Raw genomic sequence first — 20078 nt, forward strand, 5'->3', positions numbered from 1 at the left:
TGTGGCACTTTCAAAGTGACAGTTTCACGACAGGTACTATTTAGAGGTTGGAGGTGAGGGAGGGCAGTAAGATAAAATTACCGCCCTCCATCACAGGAGTGAACCCTGGATCTGCACCTTCGTAAATGCTGCGGAAGTTGGCCCGTTGGCTCAATAAGAGTGCCCGACGGTAAAAAGCGTTGGCGAAACAACGTAAAGGAGCCCTCCGTTCACTTTTCGCAGACCTCCCGTGCCTCTTGTTGGCGTTTTACTACAGTCGGCTCGTTAGCGCCGCCCTGGGGCCGTGACATTAGGGATGGATCAAGGCCGCGAGCGACTTTCCAGAGTCGCCTCGCGACACGGAGCGACGTCCGCCTTGCCAAAAGGCGACAGCGGCACGCGGCGCACGTCGGCATCCACGGCCCACTTGCTCGCCGTGCAAGCCTTATGGCAATCGAAAGCGAGCCCCCGATATCGCCGCCGTCGGAGGATCGCAGGCCAAACAAACGCGCAGTGTAAGGAGTGGGGGATCGCCGTCTCGACGCCCTCTCCCCCTACTCCAGCCCGCCTCGTGGCGTACCTTCAGCCTTACTGTACTCCCTCCACGCCAACCACCTTATAAAAGTCCCGTGACAGCTTGATTAAGTACACATTTGCAGTCGAACAGCGGTCGGTGGCACACTGCTCCGGTGGTCAACTCAGCGCTAACAAGTTCTCGCGGTCAGTAATCGGCTAGCCGCTGCCTGTTGGTCAGCAAGATGTGTCGGACAATCGCCGTCGCGCTCTGGGCCTCGGTTCTGGCAACAGCCGTCCTGGCCATACCTACTCCGGACAATGCTGCCGCTTCCGAGGCCATGGTGATGGAAGAGACTACGTTCAAGACGGGGCCGATGGCCGACCAGCACTCTGCCATGCCCAAGGACCCAATGACCAATGTGGAGAAACCGATGGCCAACGAAATGCCTGCTATGATGGATGAGATGATGAATCAGGAATCAGTGGAGGATGCGATGATGCATCCAATGGCCGAACCACCCATGGTTGAAATGGAAGAAAACCGATCTCCGAGCGAGGACAGTGGCCCTGCTGACCAAGAGGCCACTGGGAGATCGACTGGGTACGAGACAGTGGCGGATGCCTTCAAGCGCATTTACTCAGAGTGCATGGAGGAAGGGTCCTTCTCTTGCGTCAAGCCCAAGGTCATGGCCTTCCTCAGAGCCACCGCCAGGAAGGACGCCATCTTCCTGACCAGGGATCTGGCCATCGAGAAGACTGGTGCATATTCTCCTACCAGCTACGAATATGTGCAGGTAAGCGCTGGATGTCTGTCTCGTGTAACTGATGTGCAGCGTAACTGATGTGCAACGGTCGGTGTTTTCTTGATCACTCAATCAAGAGTTTAGTATCACTAGCCTAAATTGCACGTAATTGAACTTCTTTCTCTCACTTTTAATACTGCAGAGCTTTGTCTTAGTAAATACACTCTGCACTAAATTTTCGTGATTACTCTGTACATTTGAAAGTAAACAATGAATTTCTTTTCAAACCTAAAAAATGTAAAGTGGTACTAACATTTGCCTCTGTTTATGGTGATTGCTTTCAAAATGTAACACATTTCCTACGTATCTTACGTGGACCACACACACACACACGGCTTATTTCAAAAGCTATATATTTCGCCTGTAACTGTGTTTGTTGCTAACATTCGACAGATTTGGCTTTTGTGCCCCATAAGTGCTCTATAAACTTAACTAATATTTCGTGCGTTTTATTTGTGAACTTATTATACTAAAAAATGTATGCTGTCTCATATCTAAATATCTGAACATCCTCTATCCTTGTTTATTACAGTGACAAAGCAATGTTCTTTTTACTTGAGACTGAAGTGCGAGACAAGAAACCACACGTAAGTCATTGTGTTTAGGCACTGCTCTCCTTTACAGACAAAGCAGATGTCTCATGTCCTTTACGTTTTAGTCAGTTGCTTAAATGACAGATGGAATGTGACCTCGGAATACATAAAATACTGTCATTAAATCATATTTTACAAGTTTACTTTCTCTTTTTGAAGTTGACCACGTTGGAAATTAGTTGTAAATTCTATTTTATGCGTTTCTCAAATGGGGTGGAACTCTTAGTTGCGATAACTTGTTCATAAGTTTGCAAAACACAGCTTGAGATTATACAGTGATCAAGCGTTAGTTTGCATTTCTGGAGGAACCTAATACAAACTTGGTCAGCACTATGATTTACATTTTCAATTCATGCAATAGGTGAATAGACGAACTGTTATTTGAGAAGAGTGATTCCGTCATTTGATGACTGTTTAGCACTGTTACTGTGTAGTCAATTACAGAAATACGAAATGCACTTTTCTTTCCCTAATTATTTTGCCATTAGATCTATCGGGTATACGACCAGATTCATATGGTTTCATACAGTCTTTGATTTTCTAAGACAAAGATTATGAACAAACGGCGAAGCCTTAATTTTTCAGGGAAGTCGGACAAAAACTGCGGATTTCTATTTAAATGCAAAAATTCTGCTTCTGCTTCCCTGGCCCCAAATACGCTCAGTCTATGCTTCGATCCCTGAAAGACCGAAGATTCTCCTTCTATGGATTCGTTTCAGTACTTCTTCATACAAAGATATGGACTGTATTATCCATTATGGTCATATTATATTGTCAACGATGCAGTGGAAGTTTTGCTTGTGTTACAATTTAAAAGTAAATCATACTATTTTCATGGACATTATATGAAAGGCTTGATGCAAATTTCTTACGGGAGAAAAGTAGTTTTTTAGCCAATTTGTTTGCATTACGTTGTTGCTGTAGTCATCAGTTTAAAATCCGGTTCTATGCGGTTCTCCATGCTAGTCTGCTTTGTGCAGACCACGTTGTGCACTCTAGATTCATTTGCTTTCTGTATTTAAATTTTGGTCTTCCTCAACAAACTTACTACTCCTCCCTTCACCCACACTTGCCTCCATTTCCTAATTATTTATTGGTGTCCCATGTTGTCTCCTATCAACTTATCCTTTCTCCTAACAAGCTATGCCAAAACGCTGTTCTTCTCGATTTACATGCAGTGACTCTTCATTAGTCGGTGTAACCATCTGAACGTGTGTGAATGTAGGCTTTCTCTGTGTATATTGCTAATGAAATCTTCTCGGGCTTCCATCCGGGCACTTGCGTCGAAAATCCGCGACGTTGAAGAGAATGACACTCATCGGAATGTCGCGGATTTTCGACGCAACTGCCCGGATGGAAGCCCGAGAAGATTTCATCATCTAAACGTATGTTGCAACACATTCCTAAAGCTTTTAATCCCGTGTTGTCCGTACTGCCTACTGTTGTCTTTCAATGTCCATAAATGTATTACATCCAAATTCAAAATCGCTTTCTGGTATTTATCTAGAACAGCATATGTGAACCGCGTACATTTGCATAGACGGCGAGACACAAATTATAAATGAAACTTTATCGACGATCGGAATAAAACTGCACTTGAAGTATAAACTCACACGAAAAAAGATTAGTTGGGTTGGGTTGAATTGTTTTGGGGGAAGAGACCAAACAGCGAGGTCTTCGGTCTCATAGGATTGGGGAAGGATGTCGGCCGCGCCCTTTCAAAGGAACCATCCCGGCAATTGTCCGTAGTGATTTAGGGAAATCACGGAAAACCAAAATCAGGATGGCCGGACGCGAGATTGAACCGTCGTCCTCCCGAATCCGAGTCCAGTGTGCTAACCACTGCGCCACCTCGCTCGGTAAAAAGATGATTCATTCTTTTAACCCTCTCAATACTAAGGGGCGGAGGAGGGGAGGGAGGAGGAGAGAAATTTGTGCCCCCTTTTCGAAATACTATAGTGTAGTACGTTACTTTATTTTTTAACACTTGGAAACTAAATATTTATTGATTTTAATGAATTCTTCTACCGCACTCCATAAATGCTTCATATTTTCAGTGAAACGTAACGTAAAAACCTGAATCTTAGCAGCAGATGCCACTTTCTTCGCAGAATATCATATTCCATATTTTCAGGTCCAAGACCTTACTTTCATAGCAGTATAGCTTTAAAGTATGTTAAAGACACTTGCGTTTTTAATTTTTCTTAGGCTGGGCATAAAGTTTGTTGATACTGATAAGAATGTGCTAAAAGCTAATTGCACGTTCTGGTACCTACTTACACATTGGTCCCTCTTTAAAAAATATATTATTAACGCAAGTCAAGAACAATTGATGACATTTGTTCTTTTTAAATATTTTAGGGTGGACGTAAAGAACACTGTCCCACTCTTGCCTACCTCTGATAATGCGCTTTATGGAAAACGCGTTGGTATTGCTACGGTTAAGCAGCATTATGTTGTGTCTCTACCAGTTGGTTGTATGTAATCAGTGCACTAAGGTAGGTCGATTTCGAGAAGTGAAAATATGTCGGAAGTGAGCTTTCCTGATTGGGAGTGCCAATCACCACACCATCATAAATGGCGCACAATGTATTGTTGTGTCGTCGCGGGCACTCCAGCTTACCAATCAGCCAACTAAAGTAATATAAGAACAGTGGTCGTAAAAAGAATCCAACCAACAGTGACCATGAACAATTGTCACGCTTTGTCAGGGATAATCTGTTTCAAATTCGACAGTGACTGCAGATCCATCTCAAACAGTTTCAGATTGAACTGCATGAACTGGACATTTGGAATCGTGTACCTCGCAAAATGGCAGTGTTCACTGAGGTACAAAAATTGGCAAGTCTTGAATGTTCCAAACAACACAAGAAGTTGGTATTAGCTGAGCAGTGTGGTCCAACAGATCGCGATTTGGACTCTTTTCAACTGATGTTTTACGTAGCGTTCCTCGACGGTCCAGTGAGACACTCAAACCGTATTGTGTGGAGGGTACAACTGAGGGCAGATGTAGTACTGTGGTGTATTGTGACTGTTTTGCGTACCATGAGACAGACCTACTCGGTCATCGGAACGTGAACCAAGGTGCTTTTCGTTGACTGTGGTCAGCTGTTACGTCTACATCTTCATGATACGTATACTGAGGAAACAGCCATCTTCCAGTATGACAACAGCTGTTATCTAGGACTGCACAGTTAGGTGCCCCATGGGACCTCGAGTGACCCACTAAACCCACAGAATATGTCTGCGACTCTTGTAGCATCGGGTGACATATACCGATCAACATCCCTGAAATTTGTTGGCTCTGCCGTATATAATGATGGAGATGATCTGCCCTAAACACGTGTGCTCTCTTCCTCGCCGAATTGAGGCCGTTATCGAGGTGTTGCACGGTATTAACGTGACATATCGCAAGGATCACTGGTTTTTCCTCTGTTTTTCTCGTAGTTGTATTAGGACGTGAGTACCTGCCACGGCAACGAATTGTAGCTGAGTTACAATGGCGGCGGATGGTTGTGTTGCAGGACAATGAAGCCGAGGGCCCCGACATGCTGTCCCGCGTGGAGCGCTTCCTGGGCAGCCACGCACTGCGCGTCCGTTTACCTGAGGAGCTGCGCTCGGGCCGCGCCGCCCAGTACGTGCCCGCAGCACTGCTCTCCGGGTTGCCTACCGAGGTACGGGTGCCGCTGGCGGACCCCGCCGTCGCGCAGTCCGAAGGTAAGTCCCAAAGTGCCACTGACTCCCGGCAGGGGTGATCGACGTCAGATTAACTGAAGCTTTCGGTATCGCGACGTCAACTCACAAATGAACTGTCACGTTACGCTACAGATCAGATTGTCATCAAATAGTTAATCTCGTCCTCACATTCGTTGACTACCAACGCAAAATCAACTGTCACCTTTCAACCTAAGCTAGACCTCAGGCTACGCTACAGATCAGTGTATTACCCAATCTACATTCCAAAATACTAATGCAGGTAAAACTTTCAGAAAACATTCATTATACATAGAAGAGCCGACCGTGGTGGCCGAGCGGGTCTAGGCGCTACAGTCTAGAACCGTGCGACCGCTACGATCGCAGGTTCGAATCCTACCTTGGGCATGGATGTGTGTGATGTCGTTAGGTTACTTAGGTTTAAGTAGTTCTAAGTTCTAGGGGACCTTAGAAGTTAAGTCCCATAGTGCTCAGAGCCATTTGAAGCCATAGAAGAAGAAATATTATTATTTGTAAATGTATTCGCTTTGTTTCCATCTTGGAGCTATTTTTCTACTTTTGTTTTCCTAATAACATTAATCATGAGAAACACACATAATCAGAACGTACCAGCATTCCGCGAAACGTTTTCTTAACCCTCTTGCTTACGTTTGGTTAAACTGTATAGTAAGTTGCGATTTTTAGGTTCACCAGAGTTGTTGACGTTTCACTTGAAGGAAGGTACTGTTGATTGGTTCTGTTGATTTGCTACTACCTTCATCACGTACTTGCTTTCCAGTACGGTGCAATGGGAGTTTACTTTAATGCAAAGCTGGCAGATGCCCACTTTCTGTTCACATTAACAGATGTTAAAGATCCTGGAGTTTATTGTCGTGAAAGGGTTCCAGAACGACAGTGCTCTGATGTGAGGAATTTCCAAGTAACTGATCGTTCTCTTAGGGTCATGGGCATTTAAGCAAACTACTCGCGACCGGGTGAGTCCTGGAAAGACGAGGGCACCTCAGCAGGAGGGGGAACTTCTGCCTGCAGTCGATGACAACCATAGTGTAAGGTGCAACAAGTAATGTTGAGCACATGGCTGTCTAGAGAGAGCTACAAACGGAAATAGACAATTAATCACAACGGTCTGTCATAGCCCAGCTCGCTATGTTCCTCCACGACATCAAGAAAACAGTAAATATCCCGCAAGGAATCAAACTGCAATACGCAAACATCTTTAGAAACCCAGCTCCTTCTGTTCTGTAAAGAGACCCAGAACGGCTGTAGAAATTTAGTTCCAACATGGAAATTAGTCCGTTCCAGACTCATCATCATGTAGCACATTTTCTTCTTCTACATTTGAGGAATCGTTCATGAAAGTCTGAACATTTCTTGTTTCACGCTGTATAGAAGCAAAAGAAATTTCTTCCTCAAATTTAATGCCTCTCTTTGGCACTTTTTTAATCGAGGAATGCTCTCGTTGCTTACGCTATTTTGTCTTTTACATCTGTGCTCCGTTAGTCCAGTGCTACATCGTTCTTGATGGGGAGACATCTTCAGACTTTTTAGCAGCTTCGATGGTAGCTTGACGAAGTGTTATAGAACCATTACTGCTAACGCAATATAATTAAATGAGCTAATGTATGCTACCGGAAGTTCCATGAACCTGTTGTATGTAGATAACTCGCACCAGTTTTAAGTTACAGAGAAACAGCCGATTAAATAATAGAAACAGTCTTAGCGACTGAATATCTGAGGCACCCATAAGAAGCGTGCGAAAGCTAGGTGAAAGATTGAAATGCGTTAGACGAATAGTCGAGAAGTGGAGCACACCACAGGTGCTTCAATATAGTTACTTAGAAAATCTTAACAGGTTGGACTGATAAAATACGGACGACCCAGAAGATAACTTCGTGTTTCGACATAGTCGCGACGATTCGTTATGACGTGGACTGTGTCATTACGTTTACAAATAAGATACAGGGTACCAGTGGAAAGACGGCTCCGTGCTCGATATTAGCACAATATTTTTGAAATATGAATCTAAAAAGAAGAAGAACAAATACCTAACCGCACACATGCTATTAACCCAGGAAGTAAGTTACTAAGTACAAGGATTTGTTAAAGAGGAATGATTTCAATATTTTAAACGTTTTCATTATCTGAAAGCATCTTCAATACACAAGGGGAGTGATCAAAGTTTGTCATGGCTGCGTACTCTGCTCCTTTCTGTACAAACGTAAGATTAATATGTAGACAGAGTGACGTTTTATTCCCAGTGTTACAGTTTAAAATACGAGTATAAGTTTGAAATTTTGTCTGATTCTTCACAAAAAATTTCGTGAACGAGTAAAAGTATTGCGAGGCTGTTGTTAGTATACATAATTTTTTAAACAATTTCGTTCATGAGAGTTGGTGGTGGACATCAAATATTTTTCTTATATAACCTTTTTTGTGCAATGTATTGTCCCAGAAAACTATACCAAATATCATCAATAACTGGAAATATGGAAAATACGCTAATTGGATAACACTTGTAATGTCAAAATAAGCTCTTACAACATATAGAAAATGTTACCGAACTTGGGTGTTTGAGATGATCTACGACACGTAGTATTCGATTACAGTTTAAAACACTATACACACCAAAGAATTTTGAAAAATCTGTTCTATATCCTTTCCCATTTTGATGTATTGCTATATTCGGTTACATAAGTAGTATTGTACAGAAGAGAATGATCTGTATTTTTTCTAAGTCATAGGTGGGCCTTTCACTGGGAACCATTAACCAGTAGTTTTGAATTTTTTCATTTGTTGCCTGTTTTGTTGAGCTCTGTTGAGTTTGAATACGTTACTCGCATCACAAGCAAAGAGCACTATTTTTACTTTATTAGTGTACTGTGGAAGGTGACATGTATAGCAAAAAGAGGAGTAGTACTTGAATTGTAACCTGTGAAACGAAAGTTCTCACTCTCAAGATGATTTTTTATAAGAACCGTTGAAACCTATTTACACTGCTTGTCGGTTAAATGTGAAAGGAACCACAAACTCGTTGCACAAAATACTCCTAGGTGTGGAACTCATCCTCCCCTCGCCTCATTCCTTCCCCCTCCCGTGTACTTAAGCTAAGTGTTCTGATGACGTAGGCATAATTCCAAAGCCACCACAACATATTAAAAAAAAAAAAAAAAAAAAAGAAGACTGAAGGCGGAATCCAGATAGCAAGGTGTAACAGAGTGTGAAGCATTAAAATATAAACTCTGATGTAGCTTTGTGGTTTCGCGAGTTGTGCTGTTTCAACTGTTGGGTGGTTGTGCTGTTGCAGCCCGCGGCTTCATGAAGAAGGTGGTGATGCCGTTCCTGCTGGGCCTCAAGTTCAAGGCGGCGGCGGTGCTGCCGCTGGCTCTGGCGCTGATCGCGCTCAAGACCTGGAAGGCCCTGACCCTGGGCCTGCTGTCGCTGGTGCTCACGGGCGCCATGCTCATCTTCCGCCTGAGCAAGCCCAAGGTGGTGAGCTACGAGGTGGTGCACTACCCACACGCCACGGTCGAGCACCACGCGGCGCCCGCGCCCGCGCCCTACGACCACCACGGCTACGGCCGAGCCCTGCCCTTGGGCGCCGCCGCCGACCTGCCCTACAGGGCCTACGCGCCCTCCGCCAGGCGCTGACGCCGCGTCGTGAAGACTCACGTTAAATTATTTAACTTATTTGTACCGACTTCTGTTCAAATGTCAGCGTGAAGCTACAAGTGTATGTAAGATACTATGTATCACGAAGTGTAACTGACGTAATTAACAAAAGAATTAAAAAATAAATCTGACTTCCTTTTTTAAATTCAGACAGATATTCCGATTGGCAAATAACTGTGTGACCAGAAATCTCCGGGTACATTATTTAATTAATCGATAAAGGACAGACGAAAGTATTCTTACCTTGCCTCGTATCACCTTAACCAGTATTTAAATAATTAAGCAATCCGAAAGCAGGATGACTTCAGGGAAGCGCATGCAATAAATTCAAAACCTGTCAAATTGGTAAACAAGATTTACACTACTAATATTTGGAAAATAATGCAGGCAACGGGAGAGATACAAACATTATAAAAAGATAAGTCGACTCCAGATTAGATTATCTAACTAGTGATAATAAAAGTAATTTCTGCATCTACATCCATACACCGCAAGCCAACGGATGCTGTGTGGCGGAGGGTACTTTGAGTACGTCTGTCAGTTCTCCCTTCTATTCCAGTCTCGTATTGTTGGTGGAAAGAAAGATTCTCGGCATGCCTCTGTGTGGGCTCTAATCTCTCTTATTTTATCCTCTTGGTCTCTTCGCGAGAAGTACGTAGGAGGGAGCAATATACTACTTGACTCCTCGGTGAAGGTATGTTCTCGAAACTTCAGCAAAAGCCCGTACCGAGCTACTGAACGTCTCTCCTGCAAAGTCTTCCACCGGAGTTCATCTATCATCTCCGTAACGCTTTCGCGATTACTAAATGATCCTGTAACAAAGTGCGCTGATCGCAGTTGGATCTTCTCTATCTCTTCTATCAACTCTATCTGGTAGGGATATATAGCAATATTCAAACAGTGGGTGAAAAGGTGTACTGTAACCTACTTCCTTTGTTTTCGGATTAAATTTCCATATGATTCTTGCAATAAATCTCAGTCTGGCATCTGATTTACCGACGATCAACTTTATATGATCATTCCATTTTCAATCATTCCTAATGCCTACTCCCAGATAATTTATGGCATTAACTGCTTCCAGTTGCTGACCTGCTATATTGTAGCTAAATGTTAAAGGATCTTCTTTCTATGTATTCGCAGCACATTACACTCGTCTGCATTGCGATTCAATTGCCATTCCCTGCACCATACGTCAATTAGTTGCACATCCTCCTGCATTTCAGTACAATTTTCCAACCTCTCGATATATCAGAGCATCATCCGCAGAAAGCCTCAGTGAACTTCCGATGTTATCCACAAGGTCATTTATGTATATTGTGAGTAGCAACGGTCGTACTACACTCCCCTGCGGCACACCTGAAATCATTCTTACTTCGGAAGACTTCTCTCCATTGAGAATGACATGCTGCTTTCTGTTATCTAGGAACTCTTCAATCTAATCACACAATTAGTCTGATAGTCCATGTGCTCTTAGTTTGTTCATTAAACGACTGTGGGGAACTCTAACTTTCAGAATGAAGGACATACTAAATAACAGAGACACTAAACGCTGCAGTCTGAAGAAAATGAACTACACTTCCGCATATTTCTGAAACATGGATCACAAAAAGGAGAATTAAGCACTGGCAGCCGTAATTTTTAGGAAAGATACCACAAAAGTCATAAAAGAATTAAATGGGAAATTAGTGCTAAGTTATATCAGATCAGTTACAACATGTACCAATACTAATTTCTTTATTAGCTGCTGTTTCTACGCATGACCGTCACTCTAGAAGGTAGTATGGGCCGTGCTTCACAGATAGTATTCACAGCACGTTAATGAAATTGTTTTGCTCTTTCGTAAATAGTTGTCTGTACAACCCGGCAACACAAATTACACTACTTACCTACTGAAAAAGAAAATTAAAATCATGAAATAAAGTGATCTTGAGATGAAAGAGGAAAAGGGGGGGACGGGTTGGCAGTGCACACAAGTGAAAAAGATAAGGGACTATGTTATTACACAAAAATGTATACACATAGGGAAGAGACTACCGACAATACTACAAAATAAATTAATGAGATAATACTTTATATACACAGTAACTGCTTCCCATTCTGTTATTGTTCCCTTCGATGATATTAGTTTTTATTAGGATTAAATCATTAATTTATTTTATGTTCTTCACTACTACATAGTTCCGACAGTGTAGCTGTTCTCAGGTACCTGGAGTACCTTATAGATGTAGCACAGTTAAAATGTTGTTTTTGTGGTCCTCAGTGCGAATACTAGTTTGATGAAGCTCTTCATGCTACTCTATCCCATGCAACACTCTTCCTCTCTGAATAGCTACTGCAACCTACATCCCCCTGAATCTGCTAACTGTATTCATTTCTTTGTTTCACTTTACGATTTAACCCTCGACACATCCCTCCAATACTAAATTGGTCATCCCTCGATTTCTCAGAATGTCTCCTATCAATCGATCCCTTCTTTTAGACTAGTTATGCCACAATTCGATTGTCTCCCAAATTCTGTTCAGTACCTCCACATTAATTACATGACCTACCAGTCTAATCTTCTGCATGATTCTGTAGCACAACATTTCAAAATCTTCTATTCTGTTCTTGTCTAGACTACTCGTACTTCACTTCCATACATGGCTCACTCCAGACAAATTCTTTCAGGAAAGGCTTGCCAACACTTAAATCTATATTCGATCTTAACAAATCTCCTTCTTCAGAAACGCTTTTCTTGACGCTGCCTGTCTACATTTTACATCCTCTCTACTTCGGCAATCATCATTCATATTCCTGCCTAAAAAATAAACCTCATCTGCTGCTTTAAGTGTCTCATTTCATCATCTAATTCCTCACCTGATTTAATTCAACTACTTTCTGTTCTCATTGCTTCGCTGTAGTTGATGTTCATGTTACATCTTCCTTTCAGGACATTGTTCATTCCGCTCAACTGTTCTTCCAGCCTTTGCTGTCTCTGACAGAATTAGAGTGTCATCGGCAAACTTCCAAGTTTTTATTTATTCTTCTTGCATTTTAACACATTTAAAATGTGTACGAGGAATAAAAAGAGAACATACAGAGTATAAGCTATTAAAAGCGTATACGTGTGTCACAGCCAACGTACTGGTCTACGTCACTCAGTTTTAGAAATAGACCGTGTTTGGCCTGACGTACAATAGAATAAACAAGAAGCGTTTAAATTGAAAAATGTTACGTATACTGAAAGGAAGGATACGATGCAATAAAATACTTAACTGCATATCTGAAGTTTTATATGCGTGAGATCAGGTGCTATGAAACAATAATTGAACTGCAGAGTCGTTTATAAGCATAAGGGGGTACGTAAACTATAACAGCGACACCTCATGGCTGATTGGCTAGAGGTAAATTTAGGGAATCAAGGAGATAATTAAGAGGAGATGGCGGTGCAGCTGTAAGCTATTCGCTATTCTGAAACCGGCGTCTTCATGTTAGATGCCCCGAAACATTAGCAGAATATTGTCTACAATTGCTTCTTGCTCTTAATTTCTGTCGTGTGCATTCAGCAGTCGTTTTAAGTAGTAAATGTCACAGTTCTTTCGAGAGTAACGCAGTATCAGGCATTTCGGGACGCCTTTCTGGTCTTAAGTGCAAACTGTATCCACTAATGCGACGCATTTGGCCTCGATAATGTAACTTGTTTTTGTTCTACTCTTTGAATAAGCTAGGAGAGAAGTATGCAATGTTAAAAGTCGGCTTTCGTAATCCAGCATTTTCCTTAGTATGCTCTGGCGAAACTGATTTCGAACTACGTCGTCTTTCTGAAAATGCTAAGAACGGTTTTTGCTACGTTTGGTCGGTTTCAACTTTTTCTTATCGAAGCGTTCTCCCGGAAAATTTTCCGAGTTGCATTGACAGGAAATTTAAAATTAAATGACAGAAATCAAACCACTACAGTAAATGTAAGCTCAGCAACCAAAACTAATGTGTATGAAAGAAAATTTCACTTAAATAAGTCCAGTTACGTTTGAAATGTGATTCCTTTACACTTTAGACTATTATCAGAACGATCAGTAGATTCACAAATGACACAAGCTGGCATTTTTTTCGGTAACAGTTCCAAAATAAGCTAATGTCTGGGACGATTGTCATGAAGAGCATTAGTTTAAAGTTGTGACGTCAGGATAACTCCCCTTATTTCATATGCATGAAGGAATTCTCTACGTAGGAATGTCTAGGTAAATCACGGAAGTAACGTAGTACGATACCTGAGTGGTAGTACAGAAAAGAAGGAAAATTGTTTGTGTATGGTGTATGTAGGACTCTGAGGGGGTCTTACAGAAATAACTAGAAAATAAAATAAAAACATTTTTGTTACAGTTGTTTACAGTGTATACTACAATGTAATCAGTGACAAAACAACGCCCAGTTTCCCATCGTTTTACTTGGGTACAGCATCAATAAAGAGCATCTATATAAAACGATAACCGACACAAATTGCGATAATTTCATAACATTTTTATTACACATCGTATGCAATAGTATATACATAGTAAGTCAAGTCTTTTGTCTCAACAGTATTTTATTCATAAAGAAGCTCTGTATGAAAATTTGGTTTTCGTAATACTTGCCACATACGAATTTTTGAATCACTGACTACAAATAATGTGTCAGATACAGGTAAGGACATAAACTCGTCGATCATACCTTTACTGTTTCATAGTTAAGAAGCAACTAATCAATACTTATAATGTCCATTGATTCAAATTTTCAGGAAAAGTGAAAAACTGATATCTACTAAACTATTCAACGAAACATAATGCTGTTTGCACAATTAATTCCGTGTTGCGATATTGAATTCGATCTCAGTTTGCAACATATCAAAATTTCATTATAATGGCTACAAATCAGTTTGTTTTACACGATATATGGTGTGATAGGTCAAGTAGGACATTACATATTTTGATGGAATTTCAGTATAAATCTTTGTTAATTCACACGAACTTTAATACCCGAAAATAATTAGAAGCTTACAGTAATTTTCAATTGCCTTAAATTAATTATAGTACTTAGAACAGTGTAACATTAATATTTACTTGAAGGAATGCTGCAAAGTCTTAAATTACATGAGAAAAATCTTCAATACCATAATTTGTTACAGGCAGAAATCACTAAATTTTATAGACTTTTAGTTCTTCCTGTAAATATTCAGATTCAATATCTTCTGAAGTGAAACTGATGCATGGAATCTATAAATTCCGTGAAAAAATGAAGTTGTTCTTCATTACATAATGTGCAGAATATTAAAGTGAGGAGTTTCTTCATATCTTCCCTGTTCTCTTCTTTTACCATGTTTACGCTAGTATAGGTCTCTGAGTAGCAGAGAACATCTTCTGTCAATGTTTTTAGCAGCGTTGTGAAAGATTTAGAAGGTGAACGAAGTAGTAATGCCTTTCTGTTTTAAATTTTATGTCCTAATGACTGAAACTCATAAGTTCTGCCTTTTTCAAAATTATTCTTTTTACTTCACTGATACCATCTATCTTTTTCCATTCCTTTGAGAGTTCTTTATAGTCCTTAAGCTCCCAGTCATTTTCAATTTCCCACGTTTCCCCAACTTGATTATAGATCTGTAGATACTTACTTGGATTCAAAATTTGTGGAATTTAGTGCAGTATTCTCTCAATTCGTCCAAACACTGTGCCTTTGAAAGTAGTGCTTTCGACCTGATAAAAATACTTACACATCCCTTATAAGTAATGTAGAACTTCCAGCAGCCAGGATGCAATAGCAGGAATCAAATGTTAATTTTTATTCTGGCCACCACACCCATCAGCAAAGAGTCTGAGAGATGTGGTAGTCTGGTCAAAGGATGTTTTAGAAAGATGGCTGATGCAATTTCTTTTGGTCCTCTTCATGTGACGACTGCTTCATTAATTTATAAAAACCTTGAGCTTTCAGCCAATGAGCACGACGTTCAGTCGTTAACTACTTCTTTTGATCTGTAACTACAGCATTTTGAATTTCATGCGACGTTCTAAAGCAATAACTGCATCTATCACTGCCAGGGGCCCAAAACCCAAACTTAATCTGGAGTTGAAAATTCTGGTAAAGACCGATTTTTTAACTTTGAGATCAGTTGCTGCTGACTTGTATGATTTTAAAACTTTGTTTATATTTAATTCACACGAAAGAACAGTCTTTGGCTCTCTTTTTTTTTGTAATGACTTTCGGTGGCTTTCAATTTTGATAAGAATTCTACCACATGATTTCTTTTAGTTTCAAACCTCGCAACCTTATGATCACCCCTTCCCTTTTTTAATCTCTTAGTCATCTTCCAGATGCTATTCCCTTCGCAATGGTGTTTAACACCAAAGAGTTTCCGAAAAATGCAGCACATAATACAGGGATTTTCTCGCCCCCAGATTTCATCTACAATTTACAAAAGAGAACGTTAGCATGCGATAATTACTTACTTAACTTTGTGAAGTAATAATGTTCTTTCTTTAGATTAACATACTGGAACATTAAGTGCAAGTGTTCCACGGTTTTTTGGATCATTTTCTGTTTAGTATCGGTACAAAGATCCACTCCATTAAGGAAAAAGATTCAAATACAAAACAGTGCGAATTTTTATTAAACCCCAACCTACGTGACATTTCATGTGACAGCTGTTAGTTTTACTTTGGCACTTCCACCGCGAATGCGTCGACGCTTTGGAGACCTTAAATCCCGGAAATATGATTTTTTTTATCTTCGTGTATTTTTTGGTATAGAAAACACATTTCTTTTGGTTCTACAAAGCAAGTCTATTGGCAGAGAGGAGCAATTATGACGACCTTAGTTGGCTGGGAGGATCAAAATTCATTAAATGAGGATATTTATAAAGATATCTAGGACAAAAAGAATAAGAAAAATCTATTTGTCGTGGCATCATTTGCTGATGAATGTTAAGAATACAAAGTCTATTTTTCTATTAACGATGTATGAACAGAAGATCATCATGATTTCACTTTCAACTTCTCATTCTGATTTCTTCTTCATTGTTTTTCTTGTTCCACGATCTTTACGCTCTTCCCCTACAGCCACACTTACCTTTTCTAAATCAACTGGGCGCAATACTCACAAAACACAACAGAATACTGCTGCTATGCAGCACTAGCAATAATGGAAATGGAAATGAGCGTTTGGCGCCATTGGCCGGGAGGCCCCTTACGGGGCGGGTCCGGCCACCTTGTTGCAAGTCTTATTACATTCGACGCCACATTCGGTTACCTGCTAACCGGATGGGGATGAAATGATGATGAAGACAACACAACGTCCAGTCCGTGAGCGGAGAAAATCCCCGACCCAACGGGGAATCGAGCCCGGGCCCTTGGGACGGCAGTTCGTCATGCTGATCATTCAGCTATCGCGGCGGACACTAGCAATAATGATTTTGCTAAAACGGTGTCAAACAGTACCAGAAGGCAAAAATGACGACTTAAGTTTTGAATAGCCGCAAATATTGGCAAAAGTTAAATTCGACAGTCCTGCCGAAGTAGACGAAACAAAACGTAAATGGTGGACGTGATACATTCTGATTCATTGAGTCATCTCGTTAATATACGATTTGTTGTAATCGCTCTTTTTAAGATACTTTTTCGGTGTTACAATATACACATAGACGCAACCTGATTGATGGGTCGTGTAGAGCACTTGAAATACCACCGGAATACATACCAAACTCAATTTTTTTCACAGGTGGGCAATATAGGTTTTCATTTGTTGCTCCTCATTTTCATTCAGATGTTCTTTATTGCTTGCTATTAATAAATAAGAATCATTCAGTCATAAGTGTAGAAGAGATAATATCTCGTGTAGAGTAAAACTTCTATCGTCAGGTTTGGAATGTATATTAAGTTTTGAAGCTCTTACATTCATCCCTAGGTGTATTATGATATGGGCTGTGTACATACCTAAATCAGTAAAAGTCATGTGGTGTAGCCGCGTGGTCTACGGCACCTTGCTACGGTCCGTGCAGCTCACTCTGTCGGAGGTTCCCCCTCGGGCATGGATGTGTGTGTTGTCCATTGCATAAGTTAGTTTAAGTTAAATTAAATAGTGTGTAGGCTTAGGGACCGATGACCTCAGCAATTTGGTCCCATAAGACCTTACCCCAGATTTCCAAATTTCCAAATCAATCAAACAATGGAAGACTGCTAGTCTGGAAGATACTTTGTAATCGAGTTGTCGTTGGATCTTTTGAGTTAGCTCAGCCGTGTTAGAGACTACGAACCAACCTCCCCGCTGCTAGGTAGCTGCGTAACGTGAGCCGAGGGGTCATGGACATGTAATTTTGATGAAAACTTATCTTCCTTCAAAACGAAAAGATATGTATGCACAGGTACCATGACGGAGACAGTTATGCGATTTACGCAGGAGACGCCCTAGAACTGGAGCAAGAAAAGATGTCGTAAGCGTAAGGGTCACTGCTCACTACCAATACAAGTTTTACGTGGGACTAAAAATCCTATTAAATAAAAAAATATAACTGAGCAAACCAAACAGAAGCCTCGGGACAGGACGGTTACGCTAAAAATATCTGTACTTTGGACACGGAGAAAAGGATAATTTTACGGCGTCTCGAATGTAACAACAATCTTATACAAACATAACATGGCACAGACTACACAATAACCTGTATCAAAAATAAGTTACTCTACAACAAATAGCAATGGACTGATAACAGACTACTTCATCTGCATATGTCTTGGTATTATTTATCGATCATAATCAAAGACTCGAGGGAATCAGATGGTAAAAGATCATGAAACTTCCTGGCAGATTAAAACTGTGTGCCGGACCGAGACTCGAGCTTGGAACCTTTGCCTTTCGCGGGCAAGCCCTCTACCAACTGAGCTACCCAAGTACGACTCACGCCCCGTCCTCACAGCTTTACTTCTGCCAGTACCTCGCCTCCTACCTTCCAAACGTTACAGAAGCTCTCCTGCGAATCTTGGAGAACTAGCACTCCTGAAAGAAACGATATTGCGGAGACATGACTTAGCCACAGCCTAGGGGATGTTTCCAGAATGAGATTTTCACCCTGCAGCGGAGTGTGCGCTGATATGAAACTTGCTGGCAGATTAAAACTGTGTGCTGGATTGAGACTCGAACTCAGGACCTTTGCCTTTCGTGGGCAAGCGCTCTACCAACTGCGCTACGCAAGCACGACTCACACCCCGTCCTCACAGCTTTACTTCTGCCAGTAGGTCGCCTCCTACCTTCCTCCTACCTATGTAGAGTGCTTGCCCGCGAAAGGCAAAGGTTCCGAGTTCGAGTCTCGGTCCGGCACACAGTTTTAATCTGCCAGGAAGTTTCATATCAGCGCACACTCCACTGCAGAGTGAAAATCTCATTCTGGCTGAAAGATCATATTAATATTAAGAAGATTTGGACAGACTAATGAAATTGTTAATTTAGTAGAAATGGCGTTACATCATACTGATATAGAAGTAAGCGTATATAAAGGGTAGGGAAACTGTTTCATTACGGTTATGGAAAATTAAAAGTAGGGTGGACTTTCTACAACTCTATTTTTGCCTTAAATATCACTGTCCCAAAGATAAACAAAAATGCAGCATAGGTGATCAGTTTAACCACATTTGTGGAAAACCGGATTGGGTCTCGAATCTAAAGTCCTGCATTTCGCCGGCAGTGAGATACTAAATACACTCGCTGTACTCATGTACGAGGGTGAGTCAAATGAATACCTTAAATTTGTAATAACAAATCGAAATATCGCTCCGTTATCCTGTAAGTTGGTAAGCATGCTACAAACAGCGTGCAGAATGGTCTGTAAGTGGCAGCATAGTGCAGATGCTCACAAACCGTCGCAGTATCAGTATAAAGATGGCCACCATACTTGCGACTTGCACCAGGGAAGAACAGCGTTCTGTTATTCGGTTTTTGCGTAGTGAAGGTGTAAAATCGACGTTGGAGATTCAATATGGTGATGCAGCAAGTCTGCGATTGGAGTAGGAAGTTCGCAGATGTTGTGACTTCAGTGGAAGATGCTCCTCTCCCAGGTCAGGCACAGCGAGTTGTGACTCCACACAACACTGCAGCTGTTGAAACCATAGTAAAGGAAAACCGCCGAGTGACACTATATGACATTGCAGCATGTTTACAGATTGTTCATGGGTCAGCACACCACATTGTGCATGATGTGCTCCAGTTTCACAAAGTGTCTGCAAGATGGGTGCCACGGCAGCTGACTCCTGAAATGAGAGAACGACGTGTTGATGCTTGTGAAGAACTTCTTCGGCGCTTTGAACGAGAAGGTGATGGCCTCCTTGCAAGAATCATTACTGGGGACGAATCCTCAGTTCACTTCCACCAACCGGAAACGAAGAGAGCGAGCAAAAACCAAAACCAAAGAAGTTTAGAACAGAACCATCAGCAGGGAAGGTTATGCTATCTCTCTTTTGGGACGAAAAAGGCGTCACTTTGGAGCACTACATGCCTAGAGGCACCACTGTCACCAGAGCATCACACACAGATCTCCTAAAAAATCATCTGCTGCCTGCAATCAAATCAAAGCGACATGGATTGCTGTCAGCAGGTGTCCTTTTGCAACATGACAATGCAAGGCCCCACACTGCTCGTACAACAGTTGCAACAACCACAGACCTGCGTTCTGAGTGTCTTCCTCATCCACCATACTCACAACACCCTGCCTCAAGTGGTTTCCATATGTTTGGACCACTCAAACACGCAATGGGTGGTAAGAAATTCCGTTCTGATGAAGAGGTACGCCACGCGGTGCGTGAGTGGTTGCGCT

General features: G+C 41.5%; 1 protein-coding gene across 1 annotated transcript; it reads left to right on the top strand.

The window, feature by feature from the left end:
- The first annotated feature begins 606 nt into the window (after window positions 1–606).
- LOC126355744 (uncharacterized) lies at window positions 607–9423 on the top strand. The gene is made up of 3 exons (XM_050006126.1): window positions 607–1289; window positions 5416–5608; window positions 8910–9423. The coding sequence occupies exons 1-3, from the start codon at window positions 738–740 to the stop codon at window positions 9251–9253; spliced, it is 1089 nt and encodes a 362-aa protein (XP_049862083.1). The 5' UTR covers window positions 607–737; the 3' UTR covers window positions 9254–9423.
- Window positions 9424–20078: the final 10655 nt, after the last annotated feature.

This window comes from Schistocerca gregaria, chromosome 3, assembly GCF_023897955.1.
Source record: "Schistocerca gregaria isolate iqSchGreg1 chromosome 3, iqSchGreg1.2, whole genome shotgun sequence".
NCBI classification, from domain to species: domain Eukaryota; kingdom Metazoa; phylum Arthropoda; class Insecta; order Orthoptera; family Acrididae; genus Schistocerca; species Schistocerca gregaria.

Excerpts from the sequence above, each read along its gene's own strand:
- LOC126355744 (XM_050006126.1), top strand. The coding sequence starts at position 738 with ATGTGTCGGACAATCGCCGTCGCGCTCTGGGCCTCGGTTCTGGCAACA. Across the intron at positions 1,290-5,415 it reads CCAGCTACGAATATGTGCAG|GACAATGAAGCCGAGGGCCC; the intron begins GTAAGCGCTGGA and ends GTTGTGTTGCAG. Across the intron at positions 5,609-8,909 it reads CGCCGTCGCGCAGTCCGAAG|CCCGCGGCTTCATGAAGAAG; the intron begins GTAAGTCCCAAA and ends GTGCTGTTGCAG.